Raw genomic sequence first — 25,641 nt, 5'->3', positions numbered from 1 at the left:
TCGTAAAAATTATTTAAATGCTGCATGTAGCGTTGTTGTAATATCATTTCGAACATCGATCGTCCGAGATAGTACTTGTGTTTAGTAGCAAATGCATAAACTCAACACTAATCAATTTGTGAACAATCCCTAAGACAAATGTAATGTACACGTTCATAGGGGCCTTATTTTATTAGATAAAATAAAATAGATTATCTCCGAAATCGAGTTATTTAGAATACCGGTGTCTTTGAGAAAGTGACTTAAGCTCAGGAATACACCCTCTCTCAATCTGATTAAGTACGTGAATTTATTAATACTTGAATCTCATGAACAAGACAAGTGTGTAAAGAAACGGATGAACTAGAAGTTCTGGAAAATATCGATAAAATCGAAACATTGGAACGTAACGAGTTACTGAAAACTAATATTTAGAAGAAAAGTAAGTAACAGTAGTAAATTGTTATAAAAATATAAAATATATAAAAATATCTTGGCGGAACATGTCTATATATATCTTTGTACTTTACATAGAGGTAAGTAGAAATTACATGAGCTGACTTTGAGTGCACGTCAATGTATATTAACTTATATCCTTAGGTACCTTACGTGTGCACAGAAAATTAAAATTATTTTCTAGTATCAAAACTATAATACCGACTACACAAAGCGTGACCAGCCCAAGATTTTTTGAATTTCTCGCCAAAATATTGTGTAATATTTCAGTAGCCAGACTCTAGCTATAGGTACAAGTATTACCCATTTAATCAATGACTGTGACCCTTTCACAGAAAAATGTTTCACCAAACTGTTCCCCTCCAATTCGAAGAAATCTTACTAATTCCAACTACGATTCCCAAAACCCGTTTCTCAAACTCATAACCGACTCTCGCGCATTTAACATGCCCAGATTAACGATTAAGTTTCTGGGAAAAGTTAAAATTCATTACGCATATCCCACTTCCCTTCCAAACGACTCTGAACCCTAAACCTTAAATGATTAGGTTTAAATTTATTTGTGCGTTACTTTCGAAATTCATAACTCCTTATCATTAAGCAGCCCTCAGTCTAATCTATGGACAAAGAGGGGAGGACGGGTACCGTAGCTAATACAATGATTGTGGGTGCTCAGTCGGTCATTTACTGTCGTCCAAACCTACCGGGATCCTGCCAGTGGAACCAGGACTACTTACGATGCAGGTTAGTGATTGTGTCATTATTTTATTAGGAGTTTTATTTGATGGAATTAGGGCCGTGGGATACACGTGGGGGCACTAGGTGACGTGTAGGTGTACTGAGGTGTGTGATTACTGGTTATAGTGTAGGTAGGACTCAGGTCCTCGTTGATTGGAGTATATCACCGAATTTTTACTTGAAAACTACAAATATTAGCATCGAAATGGATTTTTGTTGTTTTAGATATGATAATTCTCTGTAACTGTGTTTTTCGTGTTTTTATTTCTATGTACAATAAAGTATATACATACATACATACATACATAATCTATAATGAATTTAATGAGTAAATTTAATGAATACTGGCGTGTACAGTCACCGATATATCGGAGCGGCAAAGTGCTCACAAATATCTGAACACGCCTCTATTATCAAGGCGATACAGAGTGCCTGTTCAGATACTTTAGAGCACCTCGTCCGCTCCGATATATCTGATGGCGACTATGCGTTGAATTGAAACAAATTCAACTCTACCCCCCTAATACCCCCCTAATAACCCCTATAATGGAATTGGAACCGGTAATGGGTCATAAAACCACAAATTTTGTAAAATAAGTGACTAACAAACCTAGTTTATAACACACTGGCATCATTTTACCATAAACAAGAGTCAATATAGAGCTTCTTAAGTTTGATGTTTCATTAAATTTGCTTTTTTCTTAAGAAATTGGCACCAAGCCAAAAGTTGTCGTGGAACTGAAAAAAATCAGTAAGAATTCTTAACAACTCGGCTAAGAGAGGTGAGTGCGTATTTTAAATTATAATAAATTATTTACTTAGTGTAATGTGTTTTGTTAATTGCATTTACCATGAGATTAGACACACACACACACACATTCTATTGTTAGGTACTACAGAGATGTAAAAAAATTGATATTTTGCCCAATCCCATTATAGGAGCTGTAAAACTGCATAATACCATAAAAATCCTCGAGAATGGAAAATATTTAGAAGTGGAAAAAGTTTTCTCTTTTGCTATGGACTATCACGTAGTATACTTCCCTCTTAAATCTTAGCAAACATTGTCCTTTTCTAGGCGATCGTGCAATTAGCATAATAGGTAAATGTGACTCAAAACGTGCTCAAAGGCCGAAAGTTTGGCCGAATATTTGGTAGACGGCTAAAACCACTATTCCTGGCATCTCTACCAATTTCCTTCCGGTTGGGACTGTATGTACAGTTACGTCTGAAAAATCGGTACGAAAAATGTGCCAAAAATATGTATACACTACCTTAATCTATGGGCAATAAAGTCGTGTATAAGTACATATTTTTGGTACTTTTTCGTATCGATATTTTCAGACGTGACCGTACTTCAGCTTGTGAGTCGGGCCTTTTTTAGGTATCTCGTAAAAAGTTGCATGGCGTTGGAAATACAGTCAAACCAATTGGCAGCGATTTTGGCAGCCCAGACAGTGCAAACTTTTATGACATTATGACGTTTACTTAACACTTGCACAGGCTGGGCTATCAAAATCGCTGCCAACTTAGCTTGGTCTGTTTCTACTTTCTTTACCTCCTTCTCTTGTATTTTCAGTTGGTCTGTGAAAATGTTGAATATGCTTAAATTAGTCAAATCCGGTTGCATGCTAAAGGAGTCCGTAGACTCCGATGAATTCCAATGAATAACCAAGATCAACCGTTGAAAAAACATTTTACACTAATTATATTTTATTCATTGGCACTATGTCTTTATCAAGTAATTATACTAATTATATTTTATTCATTGGCATAATTAAGACTCTTAACGCTTGATTGAACCATTGTTTTTATTAGTAGCGGAGATATATCCCTACACCTACAGGTCATTTTTAGTTTCAGGTCATTACATTATCATTAAGTAAAAGCAGTTCTAAGTAGATCATTTAACATCTATTTCGCATGTTAGATAAAAAGGTCACACGCCGTTGTGTAAACAAAAGTTTTCGTTTGGCAGAATTAATCTTTGTGTTCCTAAGATGTATTTAAGAAGAGCAGCCTAGATTTTTGATGCAGGGTGTGGGGGTTCAGGGGGTTCAGTTAATAATTGTTTAATTTTAGGTTCTAAGTCAAGTTTGTTAACATTTTCATCTAAATCAAAGATGTATATTAGACGATCTAAATCGGATCATTATTATTGATCCCCCATACAAACCTACACCTCCCTTTTCACTTTTAAAGGAAATTTTTGTGTTAAAAACTATCCTATGTTTTGTTCCGGGACTCAAACTATTTCTAAAGAGTAATTTAAAAAAGTTTTTTTTCTATTTTATAAGTTTTTACTTCGGAATGGTGTCAATATTCAATAGATAGGTACAATACAAAGGCGACTTCAGCTGGTGGAGGGAAGAGGGAGGGGCATACATTTAGTTACAAATTTTATTCTCTAGGGGGGGGGGGGGGGGCAGCTGCCCCCTGTGCCCCCCCTGGCTACGCCCTTGATACCATAAATGAATTCGGCATCCCCGATTTATACAAAAACGATACCAAACTTGGCCTAATAGCTTAAATGATTGTGCTTCCTTCCTTGCAGGTGACGCAGGTCCTCCTCAGCATATACGCGTGCGCATTGGTGGCCGCGGTCCCTGCGCCGGAGTTGACGGACGCGCAGCTTGATCAGATCCTGTACAACCCGACCACCATCAAGATGTACATCAAGTGCGCCACTAACGAGGGCCCTTGTGATGTTGTTGGAAAGAGAATGAGAAGTAAGTGTATTGAGTTTAGTAATGTTTAATTTTATAGTTTGCCCAATATCCCAGTAGATGGCGCTGTACTATTTGTAACGTAAACTACATTTCCGAATAAATGAGCATTAAGCTGTCTAATGCGCTGGAGTTGACGCGGACGTGCAGCTGAAGCAGATCCTGTTCAAACCGATGACCAGCAAGATGTACAATAGAAGAAACTGATTTGTGACCCACCATAAAAAAATCACAGTAAGTGACATATCGTAGTAAATGTGAAAAGATTCCACAGTGGAGTGGGTCAGGAATCAAGTCGTTCGATAGCACATCAAGTGCAGACCCTTGTGATGCTGTCGGGATGCGGATGAGGATTAAGTATATTGTTGATAGTGTTAATCGAGCAGATCCTGTACTATCCGATCCTGTATTGACCCTCAATAAAATGCTGTTAGGAAAAGGGTGAAAAGGAAATATACTATTGATCGTACAAATACGTACAAATGATTGTACAAATAAATTAAATTTGATTTATTTTGATTGAAACAAAAATAAAAAAATCTGCTGACGGTCTATTAAATACAAAACAATAAATTAAAACTGCCCACAAGATATTATACTCGTTATCGTAATCGTTTGTTTACCAAACACCACACAACACTGTATTTTTAAAACCTGTTTAATACTAGCTAGCAAAATCCGTGTATTCCAATTATTGCACAATTTACACCCATTCACAAAACGGACACGCAATGTGGACGATATTCGCGCAGAAAACTTTTATGTAACATAATTTGTTAAGACATTTTCCTTGTACGAGTTTGCAATGTTGTTACTTAGTCGCTAAGGTAAACATTCGAGAAACTCAATTACGAGAAATTCTTCCTAAGAGTCATACCAATAACGAAAAAAATAAATATTGTCTTTCCCTGTTCTTGTAAAGACATTAAGTACCTACATATATCAGTGGTTGACGCCTGAGTTCATAAAAAAACTTACTAGAATAAACTAGGTTCCTATGTACTTATGTCGGCGTAGGTCCTGTGGATCCAGCTAGGAAGGAAATCTCCGCGAGGATTGCAAAAAGCACAAAAACGTCGGCCCGGACCGAATTTTAAGGCATCAGTAACCATACCTACATTAGGGATCAGTGAGTGGGTAGTTTGCCCTAAGTGTAAATCACAAATGGGTGGAATTTTTCACTTTTATGCAAATATTTTATGAATGTAAATTTCGCACGTGAATGACAAATATTTTGGAAGGATATTTAGGACATTGTAACGTGATGCTTGTAGTGTAAAAGACGTCCATATTCTAGATGAAAATGCTACGGCAAGTTACTTGTATCGATCGCACTTTACGACAATAGTTGTTGCAAATTTGTTCTATAGGTAGAGCTAGAGGGTAAAGCTAAGATTCCCTTTATTACTTTGCTTCCTCCTGGACTGATTTGCCCCCGCCAAGATGAAAATGTTTTTTATAGGATCTATACATATATACTGGGCCCTAAATTTACATACTTGTGATTTTTCAAACCTTAAACATATTCTACGATCTAAAAATGTCAACTAATCAACTCTTATTATGGGACCAACCCCAAAGTCGGGAAAATAATGAAGCTACTTACTTCATACATTTTATTTTGACAGAGATTTTGAGTTTGGTACGTGACAGCCAATTTTCTTTTTCACCTTTTTTTTTTATACTACGTCGGTGGCAAACAAGCATACGGCCCGCCTGATGGTAAGCAGTCTCCGTAGCCTATGTACGCCTGCAACTCCAGAGGAGTCACATGCGCGTTGCCGACCCTAGCATCCCCCCCCCCCCCTCGTTGAGCTCTGGCAACCTTACTCACCGGCAGGAACACAACACTATAAGTAGGGTCTAGTGCTATTTGGCTGCGGTTTTCTGTAAGGTGGAGGTACTTCCCCAGTTGGGCTCCGCTATAGATCTGGAATGATATCCGCTGTGCTGTGCCCTGCCACACAAAGCGAGATGACATTCACAATGCCCATACCTCTCTTTTGGACGTAGTTTAAGGACGTACCCGGGTCCAAAAGGTCTTATGGCTAAGAGAGACGCCTTAAGGGCGTCGTCATCTAGTCAGCGCTATGGAAAATAGTGTCACTGCATAGTTGCGCTTACGTTGTGTCGACCAGCTGCCACAGAGTTGACTAGACGCCAACGATCGGGAGACGCTAGTGTGGGTCGTATCTTAGGGTTGGAAAGACACTGAATACCGTAGGGACACCTTTCTGACTTTCCTGTATTGTTGCAGCGCTCGCCCCGTTGGTGCTCCGCGGCGCATGCCCTCAGTGTTCAGCGAGGGAGACGCGCCAGATCCGACGCACGCTCGCGTTCATCCAGCGCAACTACCCCTGGGAGTGGGCCAAGATCGTCCGCCGGGTCGGCTGAACTAGACATCGATAAAGCTACATGTTACAATTTTAAAGCCATTACATACAACATTAGATCCGCCCGGCGCATCCTCGCTTTCATCCAGAGTAGCTACCCTTGCTCTGGGAGTGAGCTATAACATCGTTCGTCGGTTCAGCTGAACGTTTAAATGCCGCTGCGGTGGGCCAGATACATCCATCTTATTCTGCCCCTGCCTGGTGCGTCCTGTAATTTTACCACCATTACCAGTTATAAATGCGACAATAGAATTGAGAGACCTAAGGGTCATCCTACACATAAAAGTTATATAGCTTTCGGCCAGTGATACTGGTTTACTGGTTTTATCGAGCAGATACGTCTGCAAGCGTTGCTACAAATTAAAAATGGAAGGAATGGAAAAAATCACACGCTTCGGTAGCTCAGTTGGTTAAGCGCGATTGGACCGGTGTTCCAAGTTCCAATTTCGAATCTTGACCGAAGCGGTGATTTTTTTAATTTTTCCTTTAATTTTAGAATTAGTTGATACATTAAAGGTATTTGAATAAAATTAACGTAGCATGACGAACACGACATTCATTCTTAAGACATACCTACTTACATTATATACATGTACACAAACAGGCCTGCTTCAAAATAAACGACATGCTAGAAATTATCTGCGGAGACCTTGACTATCCACGAGCATTCCACGGGCTGTCCCGTACGGACGCATTTTATTTTCTGTGTTGCTACTTTCTTTTCGCCACTTAAAGCAGGCGATTATTTTTCTGTTTATATTTTTGACCATTAGTCACGGAAAAGTAAAACTCTTGTACCTGCAAATCTTCAGAAAATTCAGAGTGCTGTAAAGGTCAGAGTGCTCCGAAATAACGTCTCCAATTTAAGGTCTTGTTATAGTCGTTAGCTTTGTAGCTGGCCCCTAGCGGCTAATCTTTTGTCTATTGTTAACTAAAACCACGCGTGCTACTACCTGCAAAAAAAAGGGTCGTATAATTCTAATTGGCACCTGAGCGCGGGCTAGTCCAAGGCTCAAAAAACCAGTGTAGATGCGCTCTCCGATAACGCGTCTTTTTTCGCATATCGAGGACACATTTTAGACTGGTTCGTTAGCGTTCGACTCGCCGGCACTCAGTAACCGTAGAGGGACCACACAAGAAATCGCAAATTATTTTTCCATTCGATCATTTTGAATCTTATTTCAATTACCATAGGAGTTGTTGAGATCTTATTCAATAACCGGTAAAAGCGACCGGACCATTTTTTATGTAGGTAGTCGCGCGGTTTTAGTTAACAATAGACAAAAGATAAGCCGTTGGGGGCCAGCTACAAAGCTAACAACTATACACCTTACTTAACCATTTGCCTCGCCTCTCGTGTGCGGCGCCTCATCGTGAACCTTGTCGCAATGCACGAAGGCTGATATTGAGCTGTAGCTGTGCGCGTCACTTGACGTCTTTGGCAGTCAATTTCGTCAATTCAAGCGTCTTAACTAGGATCCGAAAATCTCTCTTCCCCAGCACTACACTAGTGCTACCTAGTTAACTTGCTAAACAGTGTAGGTAATCACACCTGATGACTAAGTCAATTTAGGTGCTGGATTAAGTACAGTGTATCAGGCCTTTTAGGGCTGCTTTAGATCAAGTCACGTACACATTAGGCTAAAAATTAGCGGGTAACAATAGCGCCCAAAAGTGGTTTGAAAAGAGCTTTATTCACACTACGCGATATGTCGACATTTTATTTATTTGCTTTTAGTTTGAGTTTTTTTAAGTGTAAATGATCTTCGCTGACCGTGTGCTTAATGTGAATATGCCCTTAAGACCTTTATTAACATGCCCCTTAGTTTAATAGTGTGTGAGCTATCATTGCCACTATGCCATGTCATTTAGTTCACGAATCGTGTTCCTACCGCAGTTCGCCTGTAGCTGAAACGCACCCTGTTGGAATACGAAACCCGTGTATTGTGTTATGAAATTGATGTTACGTGTTATGTTGTACTATTCTTTATTCTTTATTTCATTGTACTATTATTTATATTGCTTTATTTAAAATGAAATAATGATAAGTATATAACTTAAGTAAATGTAAACAACTATTAAATTAATTTGTACAAGTGTCCGAAAATACTATTTACCTACGCTATCAATTAACAAAAGAACATAAAGTTACTTAGATTTGATAAGTATACGTAAGTAGCATGAAAAAATTAAAATGTCCCTTTGAGTTTTGATATATGCATTTAATTTTTGTACCTACGTAGATAAGGCTTTAAATCGTCAACACTGATCCTATTAAGTTACAAAAAAATATTATACCTAGGTACAGTCGATGTCAAAAAGAAGTTTACATTTTTCGCCACATTACAAAGGAGTGTTTCAAAAGTCTAAACATATCTTTGACGTTTTATACGGGTAACTTTTGTGACCTAAATCTGCTTAAAAAAACAATGCGAATTACGGCCTTATTTACAAAAAGTCAACAAATTTTGTACGTCATTTTGCAAATAAAATAAACCCTTAAACATCGTGTTTCATTGAGCGTTCAAGCACGGCAGTTAAGCAAGCCAGAGGGGGGATCAGTTAAGTAAGACGTTACGGCACCATACGCCGAAGCATTCTCCTACCAGTCGTTGCCGTAGTCGCTTGTGACCCGGTTATTACAGTTGAAAGTAAAAGTGGTTCCAGCAAGTAAAATGCAGGTAAGTTGCATATTGCATTTTCTCTCCGATTTCCCGCGACCCGTTTTGAAATCATGAGGAAAATCGTGTAAGGACAACGGTTGGCGCTCAAAACAGTGTTTATATGTACGTGCAATTTGTTAAGTTTAGTGTTTTGCTTAACGGTCTTAGGAAAACTTGACATGCTTTTCGCAGGACTTCACTGAACGAACGCGATGTAAAAACTTAAAGCGAGTAATTTAGTTGTTTTTTTTAGCGCTCTGTCAACAATATTTAAATTAAACATACATGGGAACCGCCATAAATTGTCGTAAACATCAAATTGCGAATTTATTGTGATTCGCAATTTGTCATTTGTAACAATATTTTGCTAATCGAAATGTGCAAAAATAATGACACAATCTTATTTATAGAACCAATATCTGGGAAACCGGGCTTTGCTCGGTAAACGTATAAAAACTCAAAAATGCTTGCTAGATCGATTTTTAGCCCCCGAAAGCCCCCATATAGCAAATTTCATCGAAATCGTTTGAGTTGTTTCCGAGATCTCCGAAATATATAAGAAAGATAAGAGTGTGTCATATATTTTTGCGCACATCGTTGTGCATGCTAACTTAGGTAATTATAATTAAAAGTGATATTTAGGTATTTAATATCAATTAATATGTGTTCGTTATAAGTATATATTTGACGTTATATATATTCTGTCGTTTGGCCTCCGCTGTGAGCCGGACATGTGATTAAAAAAAAAACTATTTAAATAAAATTCGATTGTCTCCGAGGTGTGAGGTCTCTACCAAATATAGGTAGAGTCAGACCAAGATAATGGCAGCGATTTTGATAGCCCAGACAGTGCAAGTGTTATTTTAAACGTCAAACTTCTATGACATTATGACGTTTACTTAACACTTGCACAGGCTGAGCTAGCAAAATCACTGCCAACTTAGCTTGGTTTGACTCTATATGCAAAGTAATATTAACAAGGCTCCTTTAAGGAAATATTGGATAAAAAAAAACTTTTACTTCGTTCTGCAAAAAAGTACAAGAATATTAATATTTGACAATCTTGACTGGTCAAAAAGACCAGATAATTGAAGGAAAAATATGATTAAACAATTTGCACGCGCTATGATATAAATAAAGACATGGAACTGATGGGGTAGAAAATCTATCCACGGTCTCTACATTTTAATCAATTAATCACATCACATGTTTAGCAAAGCCGGCTAATAAGACAAAGGCTAATCTATCATTGTTCATTTGTTTTCTAAACCATGTTAAGTAAAGGACACATTTAGCACACCGATAATGTCCAGCGTGTTCCAGTTCCGTACTGACCCGGATCGGTAACTGCAGTTAAGTGTTATTTAATATTTGGGATTGTTTCCGACCGTTGACGCAACACCATCGGCAATAGACCGGTGGCCGTAACGCACTAATCGCGATAACCTCGTTCACGTAATCCCATATAATAGATCCCTTAATATCAGTGGATGCTCAAATGATCACAAGTAAATATTATAATTTAAATAATAAGCGGTGGTGGCCAAGTGGATATGATTCAATCCGGAGGTCGCGGGTTCAAATCCTGGCTCGTACTAATGAGTTTTTCGGAACTTATGAACGAAATATCATTTGATATTTACCACTTGCTTTTCGGTGAAGGAAAACATCGTGAGGAAACCTGCATACATCTTCGAAGAAATTCAAAGGTGTATGTGAAGTCCCCAATCCGCATTGGCAAGCCCTTTCGCGTATGAGAGGAGGCCTGTGCCCAGCAGCGGGACGTATATAGGCTGAATTATTATTATTTAAATAATTTTTAAAAGTGCATGGCGACTTTATCAATGAATCAGTTCATCATTTCTCCATGTAATTTCGCAGGTCACTGTACATAGAGTGACTATTATAGGTCTTGGCCACTCTAATAAGACTTCTATTGCCTTGTTTCTTTCTGCTTTACTATGGAGTGGCCAATTACTATATTGGGTCAATAACTGTAACTAGCGTACCTACCTGTAGTGTGGCAAATGGTTTACATTCTTATCATAATCAGCATAATCCGCAGAATCTTTGTCCGACGCCAATGACGGATATATCCGGGTAGGTCCAACACCGAAGACGGACAAGTCACAGACCACTGAGCAACATATATGTACGTGCAATTTCAGTTTTGACACTTCGGTGACGTGACATCTTTTGTGTTTGACCCGACGTCAAAAAGGTTAATTTATCCGAATGCGTTTTTATACAGGCTAAATCTAGATCGAAGGCAAGGTAATTAAGGCATTGGCGTATGCAGGTACAGGTAGCTTACATAATACAGAAATCCGGGGTGGTTCTAAAGTCTCTAAGCCACGACCCGGATTAATTTAACTAAATTTAAGCTTGGATAATCGTTTTAGAAAAGCATTTCCCAAACTATGAGTAGGTAGGGTCCCAAAATAAGTTGGTCCTAAAACATAAGACGACAAGCCGGTCCCAAATTTGGTAGGTAGTTTTTGTTAGGTGGGTCGGAGCCCAGTCAACTTTGGGAACCACTGTTTTAGACTAATCTTGAATTTCGTGTGATTCCTTTTAATTTTTAAGTAGTCCCTAGTAGACCCTTATCTTTAGCCTCTCCCGGTTGGATTCTAAATTAGAAACTAACATTTATTGGGAACCCATTTTCCAAGTTTTCAATAGAATTTTTTTTTCATATAAAACATATTCTATTATATTTATTTATTTAACCAACTTACATTTACAGCACATTGCCAAACATAGAAATTATAGGTCACAATACAAATATATAAAATTATTAATAAAATAAATATAATTTACACGAATTAAATGATGAACAAGCATGTTTTTTTATTAGGCGTCAATTATACAATCATTAATTTTGGTACACATTTAGATATAACATGCATTAGTTACCTAATACTGTATTGTGGTAAGAGTGACTTAACTGACTCCACGGGCCCATTTCTCGAACCTTATTAGACTAATATTATTAGTCCACGAACTGTCAAATAGTATGGGTTACCATGGCTACACACTAATAATATCAGACTAATACCGTTCGAGAAATGGGCCCCTGGTAGTGAGTGGCTATGGCCAGAAATGACGACTCCGACTGCGAAAACAAGTCCAGTGTAGGGTCAGAGAGCAGAATATTGTTGATGTGATTCAAGGCCACGTACAGAGGAAAGTTTTTATCTACGGTACCTATAGAACTATAGTAAACACCCCTATAATGGAATAGGCACCAGTAATGGAATGGTATAGATAAATGCTGTAAAACAAGTATTTACCATCAGATTTTAATTGCTGGCAACATTTTACCATAAACAAGAGCCAGAGAGCTGCTTAAGTTTAATTTTTCATTGATATTTGTTATTTTGAAAATGAATGGCGCCATATATTCCATGACTGGAGCAAAAAAACCACAGTTTTATTTGGTTAATAATATTAGAAAATTTACAGGTGTCGCTGAAATTCCAAAAACCCTCCAAATTTTCTCTTAAATGTTCCATGATTGGTGCCGTTAACTTAACATAGGTAGAATTTCTAAAAAGTTCTGGATAATTAAGTATAGTATTTATTATACGTAATAATATAATCTATGATCATCATCAAAATTAATTACCGTATCTGTGACACGTTCGTGCTTATAATAACTTTGAAAAATACATACAAAACTAGTTAGAAGAAGGATGAAGACGCAGATAATGAATAAATACCATGAGATCGACGGAATACTTAAATCAGTTATTCGTGGCATCGTTTAGCAACTTGCTTGGCCATAATTTTATGCATGACAAAAAGGATGCAGTTTAAAAACTCAAGGCTGCCCAGTGGCCGCTCATGCCGAAGGTAACTCGAATGAAGGTAAAACTGTGGTAAAACCGTGAAGAAAATCTACCGAGTTAAATTTTCTCTGCGTTTTAAGTCTAATGGTTACGCGCGAATCCGGCACCAATCGAGTGCTGAGTTTGGGTCAAGGAGAACTGCTCATTTGAGATTTTGTTAAATGACTTCCCGTAATCTGATCGGGATCAAATTTTTCACTTCAAAATTCTTTTTATTCAAGAACTTGGAAAAGCAGTTGAAATCGTAATGATCATCGGTGATTAAGCTACGTATAAGACAAGTACGTAACGATCATCACACGTATAAGACAAGTAGGTAAGAAACATTCACACTTCGAACATTTTTAGGGTTCCGTAGTCAACTAGGAACCCTTATAGTCTCATGTCCGTCTGTCTGTCTGTCTGTCTGTCCGAGGCTTTGATCCGTGGTCGTTAGTGCTAGAAAGCTGAAATTTGGCACGGATATATAAATTAATAAAGCCGACAACTTTTTTTGCTGCAACTCTACAGTGTGGGATATCGTTGGAAAGGTCTTTCAAAACTAATAGGGGTCTTCAACAAACATTTCTTGATAAAGTGAATATATTCGGAGATAATTGCTCCGAAAGAAAAAAAAATGTGTCCCCCCTCTAACTTTTGAACCATAGGTCCAAAAAATATAAAAAAAATCTTGGAAGTAGAGCTTAAGAAAGACATTAAATGAAAACTATAGCGGATATGATCAGTTTATGTAGTTATATATATGTAGTTATTAAATATTTATCCTTCAAAATCATCATTTAAAAGTCAATTCTACCAGCCAACATAAGGAAACAAGTCAAAATTTGCATCAAATATATTTTGCCACTCTTGTGGATAAAATTCAACTTCTTTCATCAGTTTTTGAACAAGCAATAGAGTCTAATTACGAGCTAGTGTAGCGAAAAATCTTTTTTAATACAGTTGCTCAAAAATTGCTACTTTACGTAGCTATTTAGCGTTCGCAAAGTTGTTTTTTTTGCGAAGTTGTTTTTTACTTTTTCCAAATTTATTTCTGACTGTGATCCGCTACCATACACGTGCAATACCCATTCGCACGTGTATAGTATAAATAAAAGTCTATTATAAAACTTTGTAAGGAAAATTTAAAACGCGGGCCCCTTTTTCCGTTTCTCTTTTCACATGTAAATATTTCAGTGAACCGCTCCAGGCTGCTTGTGACCCGGTTTGAAACAGATAACATTGTGTTCATTACAATAACACTTTTCCGCGCAATTGGTTTCGGTATTTGGTGTCATTCTAATCTCTAACCGAGCCCGGACCAGTGAAAAGCCAAGTGAACCAGTATAAGGCTCAATTTTATTTTATCTTGATTGGCGGTTCTTATAGATCCGTTGAGTTCCTTACAGTGGCGAGGCAAGACCAACATTTTATGTGTGCAAGGATCATTTAGCGAGGCCCTCTGGTGCCGCAAGAAATAACAAATATTTTGACGTTGTGTCCGAGACATACTTATTTGAGGCGCGAGGCCCCTCGGACCGCGAGGCCGTAGGCGGTGGCCCACGTCGCCCACGCGTAATGCCATTGATCTGATTCCTTAGTGTTATTCTCATTATTGGGCCGCTAATTTTGCCTACTCCAGAGCTTATTCTAACATCTCCCACTATCGGAGCTCAAAGTCAGCGAAGGAAGAAGAAAGATGTGTTACGCATGCTGTTCAGCCAAACGATTCCACTCTTCGTGGATGTTTGAGTTTTGCATTGCTTTGATAGGCAGTCGGTATTTAAAATAAATAAAAATAAAATAAAATGAATAAATATTGGACATTCTTTCACAAATTGACTAAACCCGACAGTAAGCTCAAGAAAGCTTGTGTCGTGGGTACTCAAACAACGATAAATAAACATATAAATACTTAAATACATAGAAAATACATAAAAAACACCCATAACTCAGGAACAAATATCCGTGCTCATGACACGAATAAATGCCCTTACCGGGATGCGAACCCAGGACCATCGGCTTCATAGGTAGGGCCACTACCCACTAGGCCAGACCGGTCGCCAAAAGAGCCAAAAGTATTTAATGTAAGACCTGTGTAAGACTCAATCCCATTGCACATAAATAGTTCTTGTTGGTCCTAATCCCAAAGACTCGTTGCATTAGTTACCCGCGAGAATTATTTCTCACACTCTCGGTACCAATTATAAGACTTCCCCAAGTCGTGTAAGAGCGTTATCACAATAGTCCGATCCGATATTGTGCGTCGAGTGACCTTCGGAGAAAAACGGCTACTAGAGACTGCCCCATGGCATCAGTTCCTTTTTTAAAAATTAAACGTTTCTTTAAAACATTAAAAAACAAATATATAACCGGCCAAGAGCATGTCTGGCCATGCTCAGAGTAGGGTGCCGTAGTTACTCTTCCGTCACAATAAGCTAAACTGGAGCTTAAAGTATGGTAGATTGTTAACCAAGGGATGAACTGTGGGTGTACGACTTTTTCCTATGAAGGGGAAACTTTTGGCGATAACTCAAAAACAGCTAAACTGATCATATCTTACCTTTCTCAAGCTCTACTTCCAACATTTATTTCATATTTTTTGGACCTATGGTTCAAAAGTTAGAGGGAGGGACACATTTTTTTTTCTTTCGGAGCAATTATCTCCGAATATATTCACTTTATCAAGAAATGTTTGATGAAGACCCCTATTAGTTTTGAAAGACCTTTCCAACGATATCCCACACTGTATGGTTGAAGCATAAAAAAATGTACAGCGCCACTTTACGTGTCGGGGAGGTACCCTAAAAAAAAAAAAATTTTAGATTTTACGTACGACTTTGTCGGCTTTATTGATTTATATATCCATGCCAAATTTCAGCTTTCTAGCACTAACGACCACGGAGCAAAGCCTCGGACAGACAGACAGACAGACAGACGGACATGGCGAAACTATAAGGGTTCCTAGTTGACTACGGAACCCTAAAAAGCATAGAGTCCTTTGTGGTTGTATCCATTTTTCGATATTGACAAAGCCATCGGAAAATAAGTTTGAATTTGGAATTTCGCAAGTTATTACACGCAAACAATAGGGTTGTTTCCATCTACAAATCTTAGGGCAGAATTGTATCCCAATAAATTCTTTTGGATTTTATTTTCTTATGAACATGTTAAACTACTGTTATTACAGGTCCCCACCTGTAATGACCATATTTTTGTAAATATTGAATTTAAAATATGTTTTGGCTCACGTCACGTGACCAAACTCGAAACGTCTTTGAAGATTCTGATGACGTCACAACTCTCGGATTGACACTGTTGACAGCTAGGCGATAAACAACAAATAACAAATGTCAGTTGACAGCTCGTATCTTTTACGTATGTATGTAGTTATGTGTCAAACCGTAAACTGTGACGTCACACAATTTTCAAAGAGCGTTTTGGGCGCGAAAGCATCCGTCAAAATATATTTTGTTAATTTAACTTATTTAAAGCCTTTTTTAGTATAAAAGTTTTAGGGCAACTTTTAGTTAATATAGAACGTATACAAGCGTTTCAAAAAATTGGAAACAACCCTATTGGATGAGCTTTACATAAATGGCCACACTGCATCTCGCAAAGACAAGTGACACTTAAATCTTCGCGATTCGCAACCGGTTAGACTCGTTCGTCATGAATCACTCAGTCAATGCTCACAAAAATATATTCCCATCCTGTTCGCATATTAACCATCGCCTTTGTAGACATTGGGCATTGGCTATGACTGTACAGGGTGTGGTCGTAACAGGAGCGAATTTGAGCCTCTTTTCAACGTCTGCGGTTTTGAAATGATGATTACCAAGTGAAGGACCTTTGACATCACGATGTCGTGGCTTGTCAATCATATACGTCGATGAATCACCGGGAATTATGTCATTGGACCTACCTGCTTGTTGTGTTACTAGTTATAAAATAGTTGATAAGCTTTTGGAGTTATGACCGGTCTAGCCTAGTGGCTAGTGACCCTGCCTATGAAGCCGATGGCCCTTGGGTTCGAATCCCGGTAAGGGCATTTATTTGTGTGATGAGCACAGATATTTGTTCCTGGGTGATGGATGTTTTCTATGTATTTAAGTATTTATATATTATATATATATCGGTGTCCGAGTACTTACAGCACAAGCCTTCTTGGCTTACCATGGGCACAGATCATATAATACTAGCCATGGGACTTAGTCACATTGTGTAAGAATGTTCCTATAATATTTATTTATGACTCTGCAACAGGAATAAACTCTAACATGAGATGGATAAGAAAAGATTCAACTTAATAATTCGCGATATAATTATTCGTCCCCATTACCGTCCACAACTTGTATATCCTCTTAAAGCCCACCATATGAAAATGCTATTAGAATTTAGAATCAATTTTGAAGGAAATATGGTTGAATTTCTATTCTTTTGAAATCGAACAAAACAAAAGATATGTAACCCTGTTCCAATAGGGAGTATTACTGCAACGTTTTGCCGCCAGAGAGCAGCACTATCAAATAACATAAACTATAGAGTAACTTATATTATATACTAAGCCTTAATTAAACAATTGACTGAGAAGTTTTTACTATGACATTGATGCATCAAAGCGGTTTGTTTACAGAGGCCTACAGCGAAAATCGAAATTTCGTTGTCTGGCCTCTTTATCGCTCGAATACGCAAGAGTGATGGAGAGGCAGATAACGAAATTTCGATTTTCGTGTTTCATGGTAAGCCCTCAGAATGTGGTAGTGGCGCCCTCTACGCAGAGTTTTGCGTAATATCCCCTATTGAAATTGGTTATAATTACATTGAAGTAGTTATTAATTTATTACTACGGTTAGGGTCAGACCAAGATAAGTTTGCAGCGATTTTGACAGCCCAGATAGTGCAAGTTACGGAAGGTTGAGGCAAGGAACAAAATCTCCATATACAAAACGTGTCCGACAAAAAAACCATAAATTAGGTGGCGCTACAATACCTAGAATACTTGAGAAAAAAATCTAATCATAGACAGCGCACTTCACTCCGTCAATAACGCCTAAGTTCTTAGCTACTCTAGCACTACTCTGGAACTATTATTTATAGCTGACAGCTGGACACTTTTGCAACAATTCTGCCTAAGGAGTTTCTGTTCCTTGCCTCTACCTTCCATAGTGCAAGTGTTATTTTAAATTTTAACCGTCAAACTTCTATGACATTATGACATTTACTTAACACTTGCACAGGCCGGGCTATCAAAATCGCTGCCAACTCAGCTTGGTCTGACTCTAGGACCGTGGATTTTACGAGGATATTTGGCGAGACTGATTACCCCACCGATTAAAATTCTGTGCACGTCCCATACCGATTGTGTGGTACAATGCCGACCGTAGATGCTCAGTTTAGTCACTCACGAATCTCACGACGATCACGGGACGGCAACCACTGTGCAATTGTTACAATATAAATGTCCAATATTAAATTGATATTGGTTTGATCGAGGCCTACCGCTGAGACGAATCGCGAAGTTTTGGGTTACAACGGTGCAGTTCAGTTTGACGAAGATTTTAAGGTGTGAGACTAATTTAATGTTATTTTATGTTTAAATTATATTATGTTGTTATTAATGTTATATTATGTCAAAAGAAACTGTACCTCTAGTGTAAATAAATTCGATTTCAAAACGTGACATACGCGTTTGCGTTTAGTCTCATTTTGTATGGGTTTTTGAACAGCGCGCCAAGCGGGACGTTTTGGAAAGTCAAAAATCTCATACAAAATGACACTTAACGCAAACGCGTACGTAACGTTTCGCTGTCGAAAATATTTACACTAGGGGTACTGAAAGTTAGACATCCCAACTCCCAAAGAAAGCTACGTTTTACAAGAAAACCTCAACAACTCCCATGGTTAACGTCGCTCTGTAATTAATTTAAGTTTTTAGTAAAGTACATAGATTTCATCGATAAAAAGTGTTTGTCAATCATCCACCAACAGAAACCGATTCAAGGATTAAACAAGAGCTTGACAGGAAACGACATACGGTAGTCAGGTTCAAAAAGGCGGTGAAGTGAAAGCGCGGGAATCATCGCAGTGCTAACCTATTATTGGAAGGTAATGAAACGACAGGGTATTGCTAGGTTGCTTCTGGCGTAACTGAACGATATGTGAGGTAACTTTGTGTCACATTAGAGTAAGGGTATTGCCAATATCTGTTCACCCACTAATTATTCGCTAGAAATAAGTATGTACCTAATAAATAACGATGAGTAGGTACCTATTAAGCCTCATCAGGTACGGTTCAAGAACTTGTGTCAAGAATGTATTGAATACCTATTGAATTATTATTGAATGTAGTGTATTGTAAGTTCTTGAATAGTCTAAATGGGGCTTTAGGTTATAAATATCCCATAAAGATTCAGCATTTACCAGTGGATTATATTGTTTCTATAGGATAAGTACAGTACAGTACAGTAGGACTTTAATTGTTAAGCTATTTAGAGTTTACTTTACATTGGACATTTCATACTGTCAGTATTACAACCAAATTAGCTTGAACCCTAAATGGATCATACATACATGAACTCCATTGACTCTAGTTGAAAACCATGGACAGAGAACGCGTTAATTTACAGCTAGAGATGCTGTCATTGTCTTTCAGATTATGTTTTATTTTAAGGGTTTTCGTTATGGAGACAGTGTTGATGGCCAATAGTAATTAGATGTGTGACATTTTCTGAAGCGGCCCGTGGTCATGCCTGTCCCAGTTATTTAAAATTTACACAAGTTTCAATCTGTTTACATAGGTAGCTAAATAGTGAATAAATTCGATTATCTATCTAATGTTATGTATTAAGGCCTCTAAACTTCATTATTGATGAAAAAAATCAACGATTCGATAATCGCATGCGATTTGCAATACATTGCGGCATTTGATCGATGGATTGAATTCGATGCTTCTACTTAGCTAGCGATTACCTAAAATGGCATGCCATTTGTTGCCTCTAAGCCTGTAAAAGTAAAAGGTCTGTAAGCCTTATGCTAAGACTCCGAAAGAAAATACTATTAATGAAATTATCTACAGCTTGTCCTTGCCTGCGTAATTGTATTGCGACACGTTTCCGGTCAGTTTTGGCGTCTGAGCGAAAATGTCCTTGATTTAAGCAGTTCAGAGTTTCAGACCAAAGACTGAGGACAGTCGATTGCGCTTTACATTGTTAGGCATTATTGTAGCGGTGACTGACAGTTTTCTAAATGACGCAAGGTTAGTAGTGGAACAAGGTTATTTTAGACTAGCTTCTGCTCGTGACTTCGTGTGGTTGGGATGATGATTGATAAAAACTATCCTATGCCCTTCCCCGGACCTCAAACTATCTTTGTACCAAATTTCATATATTTGTTCCAGCGGTTTAAGCATGAATAGGTACAGACAGCGTTAATTACGCAACCCGTTGAACGCCGCGCCGTAATTTTGCATACTAAAATCGGTCATATGTGGGCCGCGCGGCAGCCAAAACCTTTAGAAAATATTAGTAGGGATTCCTCATATATTTACTAATAGACAATAGACATGTAATGAAGCTCACACAGACACGCAGCGATATTACTATACCTATAGCAAAATATCTAATAAGAAAGTTAACAAGGTTTGATGTTAAATCAAGCTTGACCGCAGGCGGCAATAGGTGTTAAGAGTTGTTTTCGAATGACTGAAGCAAAGTTCGTTGACTTAATTTATATAATTGTGGTTGTACCTAACCTAACTCCATGTAATGTGTAGGCCGTTGCAAATATGAACAGGCGATGCTGAGGATAGCAATAGATTTAACCTTGATCTAGCTGGCATACGTATACAAGGTTGTCAGCAAAAGCTCGTGAAAACTCAAGTTTTGAATAAAATTAAAATGTTTTTTTTTTTTCAATACTAAACGAGATTCGAACTCGCAGCTCCGGCCCGGGTATAAGTAAACCCATCGTTCTACCAACGATGCTATCGAGGCTCTATTGAATACGTACTGTTCAAGATCTTTCGTGTCGATATCGACACACCTTTCTGCAGCGAAACTTTTCTTTATAAGTAAACATTTTAAGGGCTCATCTAGCGATATCCGGACAGGAATAGTTTTCTTCTTTACTCGTAGTCATCCTAAGTACAGGTATTTGATTTTTCACATTTGGTACACCGGCATTTAAACTCTTCCTCATCGTGTTTCAGATGAAACTATCGCTTTTAGTTGTGGCGAGCGTGCTGGCATGCGTGTGTGCGCAAGCGCGGCCGCCGGTTTCCGACACCGCGCTTGAAGATGCGCTGAACGACAAGCGCTTCATCCAGCGGCAGCTCAAGTGCGCGCTCGGCGAGGCGCCCTGCGACCCCGTCGGGAAGAGGCTCAAAAGTAAGGGTCTCCCCAAACTAGTCGACGCCGTTTCGGCAAATCGCGTACGGAAAAAGCTTTATGTCAACGCAATAAGAGCGAATAAGTCGTAAATCGGCTCGGCCCACGCGAAACGACGTCTTTCGACGGGAAAACGGCGTTTTGCCGTAAAGCTGTTCGCATTCGTACGACGCTGTTTGCAGCCTACCGCACACGTTCGCATTCATAAATCTCCTTATACCGCCGTACGGTGCCGGAAAGAGTTGAACGGCTCCGATCACGGCCGAGTACCTACGATAAGGACCGGTCAGAACTGGCGGAAGCCGTTCAGCGTCTTTGACGGCCGAACATAGCTGACGACAGCCGAACAGAGCCGATGACGGCCGAAGTAGCTACTGATGCGTTTGTATTTGTTCATTTGAACTATTACCCACATTAATTTTGTGTTCTGTTTTTGAAGTGTTCGTCTTAGCAAATCCAATAAGAAGTCAAATTTTGTTGCGGTCATTCCATAATAATCGTAAAACATTTTTGGATCGAGTCTCAAACAAGGATATCGTAAATTAAATTCACCTTCACTTAATCTATATTATTTTATATTGCCACAAAGAATCAACCCACGGTCGCCTCCGCTTTTGCTGCTGTTCTAGCTCTTCCAACAAGTAGGCTACGATAAAAATGCTGGTAAGCCTTTTTTTCCATGCCCGTCTACATAAAATATCCATCATCACAGGTTATTATATAATATGTAACAATTACCAAGGAAAATAATCTTACAGGTCTGTTCAATTTCAAACTCAGGTTGTTACTAACAACCAGTCTCCAAAAATGAGATTTACGATTGCCGATCACCCGCTGTCCTACATCTGTTCGTCAGTCGACTCAACGGCTGTACGCGTGCTGTCTGACGTCTCGACGGCAGGACGGAGCACGGGAGAGCCGACTGTCGCTTTACAACTGTTGCTATAGCAAATCGCAGGCGATCGGGCGTCTCTACGGCCGCAAGGAGGATGAGACTGCTAAACGCAGGTGTCCAACCGCGGAGACGGTCGATCGGCTAAATGCGAATAGTGTGGTGTAAAACACTCGGCGAAAGCCGACTCCGCGTCGACTGGTTTGGGGAGACCCTAAGTTAATTTAGTCTAGTGCTGCTAGTCACTGGCAAAGCAGGTGACAGGAACCGTTCGACGCGCTTAATTATAAGCGATTCATTATGTGGTAGCTCAAGGGTGCGCTGGGCGAGGCGACCTGCGACCAAATCGGGAAGACTCAAAATTGAGTGACACTTTATTCTAGTGAGCATATTGGTTGTGTGTGTAGGTGCAGTCGCCGGTGTCTGACACCGCGGTTTAATACGCGCTTAATAACTAGCGCTTCTTCTTCACAAAATTACAACCCATCTGGACTTGAACCAGCATCGATACATGTTACCGAGGCCATTGATCAGTTTGCCAATTCATTTAGGTATTAATGTAGTCGTTCCTACGTTCCTAACCTCTTACTTGTTTTTTCCAGCGCTGGCCCCGCTGGTGCTGCGCGGCGCCTGTCCGCAGTGCACGCCGCAGGAGACCAAGCAGATCCAGCGCACGCTGTCCTACGTGCAGCGCAACTTCCCCGCGGAGTGGGCCAAGATCGTGCGCCAATATGCCGGCTGAACGCTTAAGGATTTAATTTAGTTCTTAGAGCGCCGTCGGCATTGGCTATCAATTTATATAAATTAGGTCCATAAATCCGGTCACTCGAATACATACATGGATTATTACATCTGAAATGACGCACCGGTATCTCTATGGTCACCGAATATTGCATAAGCATGGAACCTGGTGACTATAGACATTCTGCCCATTAGGTATGGTGCTTATTTTCAGTCCCGTCCAGTCCATGCAGTCCATTTTGGATGCGACTAGGTATATATCTTTGAGGACACTTTCTTCTGAAAGGAACAGGAAGAGGTGCCTATAAGTTGTTGCCCTAACACAGACTGTAAAGCTGCGGTTTACAACTACTTTTATTACCTAGGTACATATACATTTAATTCAATAACAATAAAATAATTAATAAAATAAGAATTAAAAAATAAAGCAGAGTCAGACCAAGATAAGTTGGCAGCGATCTTGACAGCCCAGAACGTGCAAGTGTTATTTTAAACTTCAAACATCTATGAAATTATGACGTTTACTTAACCCTTGCACAAGCTGAGCTACTCGTACCTATCAAAATCGCTGCCAACTTAGCTTGGTCTTACTCTACACAAATATTTTTTGTCGACTGTAATATTAGTAATAATAGATGCTGCTTAAATCATCTGTAAAGATGTACATACTACATAAGGCCTGACGATGATAATGATGATGAATAGTAATTTTATTGTACCTGTGGCATTACATTTAACGGCTTGTAACATGCTTGCAGTGTTGCCAGGTGAGCGGGAGAGAATTATCGTATTTGATTGCCAAAATTATCGTACCGATGAAAAAAAAAATCGTAGGTACGTCTATCAAAAAGGCACTGCTCCTAAAATTTCTTTCAAAGACGCAATTTTCGTCTAAATTACGCAAAAATCAGTTATATTTGTGTATTTTTGTGTTAGATCCAAACAGTTTACAGGTAATTTAGACATTTTTGACGTAAACCAAGAAGCCGAACACCCCAAAAAGGTGCTAATTGTAGCCTATTTCTGAAGGAATGTGTCATATTTTAGTTCAAAAACTAGACTTTTTGGGTGGCATCGCACAAGGACTGAAATTATCGTACTTTTTTGTATGATAATGCTCCTTGGAACGTACATCGTATCGGAACCCAAATTATCGTAGGTGTACGGTGATTATCGTACGCCTGGCAACACTGCATGCTTGTAACGGTCACATACTGCCAACTTGAAGCGAGCAAACCCTTAAAGTACCTACGTAAAAGCTATAAGTCCCCACTAAACAACTAGAAATTATTATTAAAATTCTAAAGGCGCCCAAAGTACCAAATATGTCACAAAACAGATGTTGCCAACGTAAGCCGACGCATTACAAAAACTCATCAGATCTCATGATCTGTATATATTTTTATACAATGTGACTATTTATTTTGTAAGTAAATTTAATTATTAAGTTAGTGTTTAAATATGTGTATAAATCTTAGCAGGTAAGACTGCTACAGCAATAACACTTGGCAAGGTGCGAAGTCGGTGGAGGGAGGAGTGGCGCTGATTGTCACAACACACGTAATCTTATGGAATGCTAAGCATTAATGCTAGCGGCAGAAATTGGAACTATTTTTACTCCATAAAGGGGCCCACTGATTACCAGTTCGCCGGACAATATCAGCCTGTCAGTTATTCGCAAAAGCTGACAATCGCGAATAACTGACAGGCCGATATCGTCCGGCGAACTGGTAATCAGTGGGCCTCTTAATTTAGATTTAACGCAGGAAAACCTTTAAAATGATGGCACCTAGCGAATAGTACCAGTACTATAATTGTTATTATTTACATAGCTATTTATACATCTTGTTACTCTGAAATAAAAATAAACCGATTTTATATTAAAATATAAAAAAATACTTCAAACATCATAAAAATTACCAAAGTAACAAAAAATATTGCGTATGAACTCAAGTAGTGTGTTAAGTAATTATTAAATTATTTGAATTAGTGTACATTATTTCCAATATTGAATTAAAGATAGGTCAATTGTTTTTATCATTTTGTTTCATTTTTTCCTTTTTTCTTAGCTTACTGCCTTACTGTACGTACTTTCTTTCTTTTTGACTCACATGTGGATAAAATGCAACTTTCTCATTAGTTTTTGAACATTTAAGGGGGCCTTTACCAGTTGGTGTACCTGCTAGCTTTAAAATAAAAGGTAGATTTAAAATAAACAAAATTGCTTATAATTTCCCCATTTAATATTCTTTTAAATATCGATCCTAGCGAAAAAGAGTGTACAATATTTTTATAGCTAAAGACCTATGCGTCATAATGTCCTAAAAACTATGAGAATTAGGTCATCAGATAGGTATTTAATTTCGTTCTATAGGCACCAAGCGGAATTCCATTGCAAAACTGAGATATTTGTATTTTAGTCAAAATGTCATCACTTTTATTAGTTTTATTACCTAGGCAATCCACCGCAGGGCGAGCGCGGCGAATGGTTTGCCGCCATCGGCCATTGCCGCGGCCGTAGCAGTGCTCGAACATCTACCCTGCAGCGCGGTGTTGGGCAAAACAAAAAGTAATTGCATTACGAATTATGAATTGCATTTACAAAATGTAATTTGAATTATGAATTGAAATTACGGAAATCTAATTTCTAATTGCATTAAAATGTAATTCGCAATTCAATTAGAAATTATATTTTGTAATTTTAATTCGTAATGCATTGCTTCATGCATTACAAATTACACTCACTTAGTAAAACATTTTCATTGTTTTTATATAACATGTTATACTATTTTGTGGGTTTGAGTTTTAATTTAATATGATAAGGCCAAATTTTGCA

General features: G+C 38.5%; 1 protein-coding gene across 1 annotated transcript; it reads left to right on the top strand.

Moving 5' to 3' along the window:
* Window positions 1-1,078: 1,078 nt before the first annotated feature.
* LOC133526754 (ejaculatory bulb-specific protein 3-like) lies at window positions 1,079-24,842 on the top strand. The gene is made up of 5 exons (XM_061863464.1): window positions 1,079-1,179; window positions 3,728-3,902; window positions 6,157-6,275; window positions 20,995-21,172; window positions 22,667-24,842. The coding sequence occupies exons 1-5, from the start codon at window positions 1,174-1,176 to the stop codon at window positions 22,804-22,806; spliced, it is 618 nt and encodes a 205-aa protein (XP_061719448.1). The 5' UTR covers window positions 1,079-1,173; the 3' UTR covers window positions 22,807-24,842.
* The last annotated feature ends 799 nt before the right edge of the window (window positions 24,843-25,641 follow it).

This window comes from Cydia pomonella, chromosome 17 (assembly GCF_033807575.1).
Source record: "Cydia pomonella isolate Wapato2018A chromosome 17, ilCydPomo1, whole genome shotgun sequence".
NCBI lineage: Eukaryota > Metazoa > Arthropoda > Insecta > Lepidoptera > Tortricidae > Cydia > Cydia pomonella.
Note: the sequence above shows the minus strand (reverse complement) of the source record. Positions and strands in the feature narration are given on the sequence as shown.

Coding starts and splice junctions, on each gene's coding strand:
- LOC133526754 (XM_061863464.1), top strand. Junction 3,903..6,156: donor TGTTGGAAAGAGAATGAGAA/GTAAGTGTATTG, acceptor GTATTGTTGCAG/CGCTCGCCCCGTTGGTGCTC. Junction 21,173..22,666: donor CGTCGGGAAGAGGCTCAAAA/GTAAGGGTCTCC, acceptor TGTTTTTTCCAG/CGCTGGCCCCGCTGGTGCTG.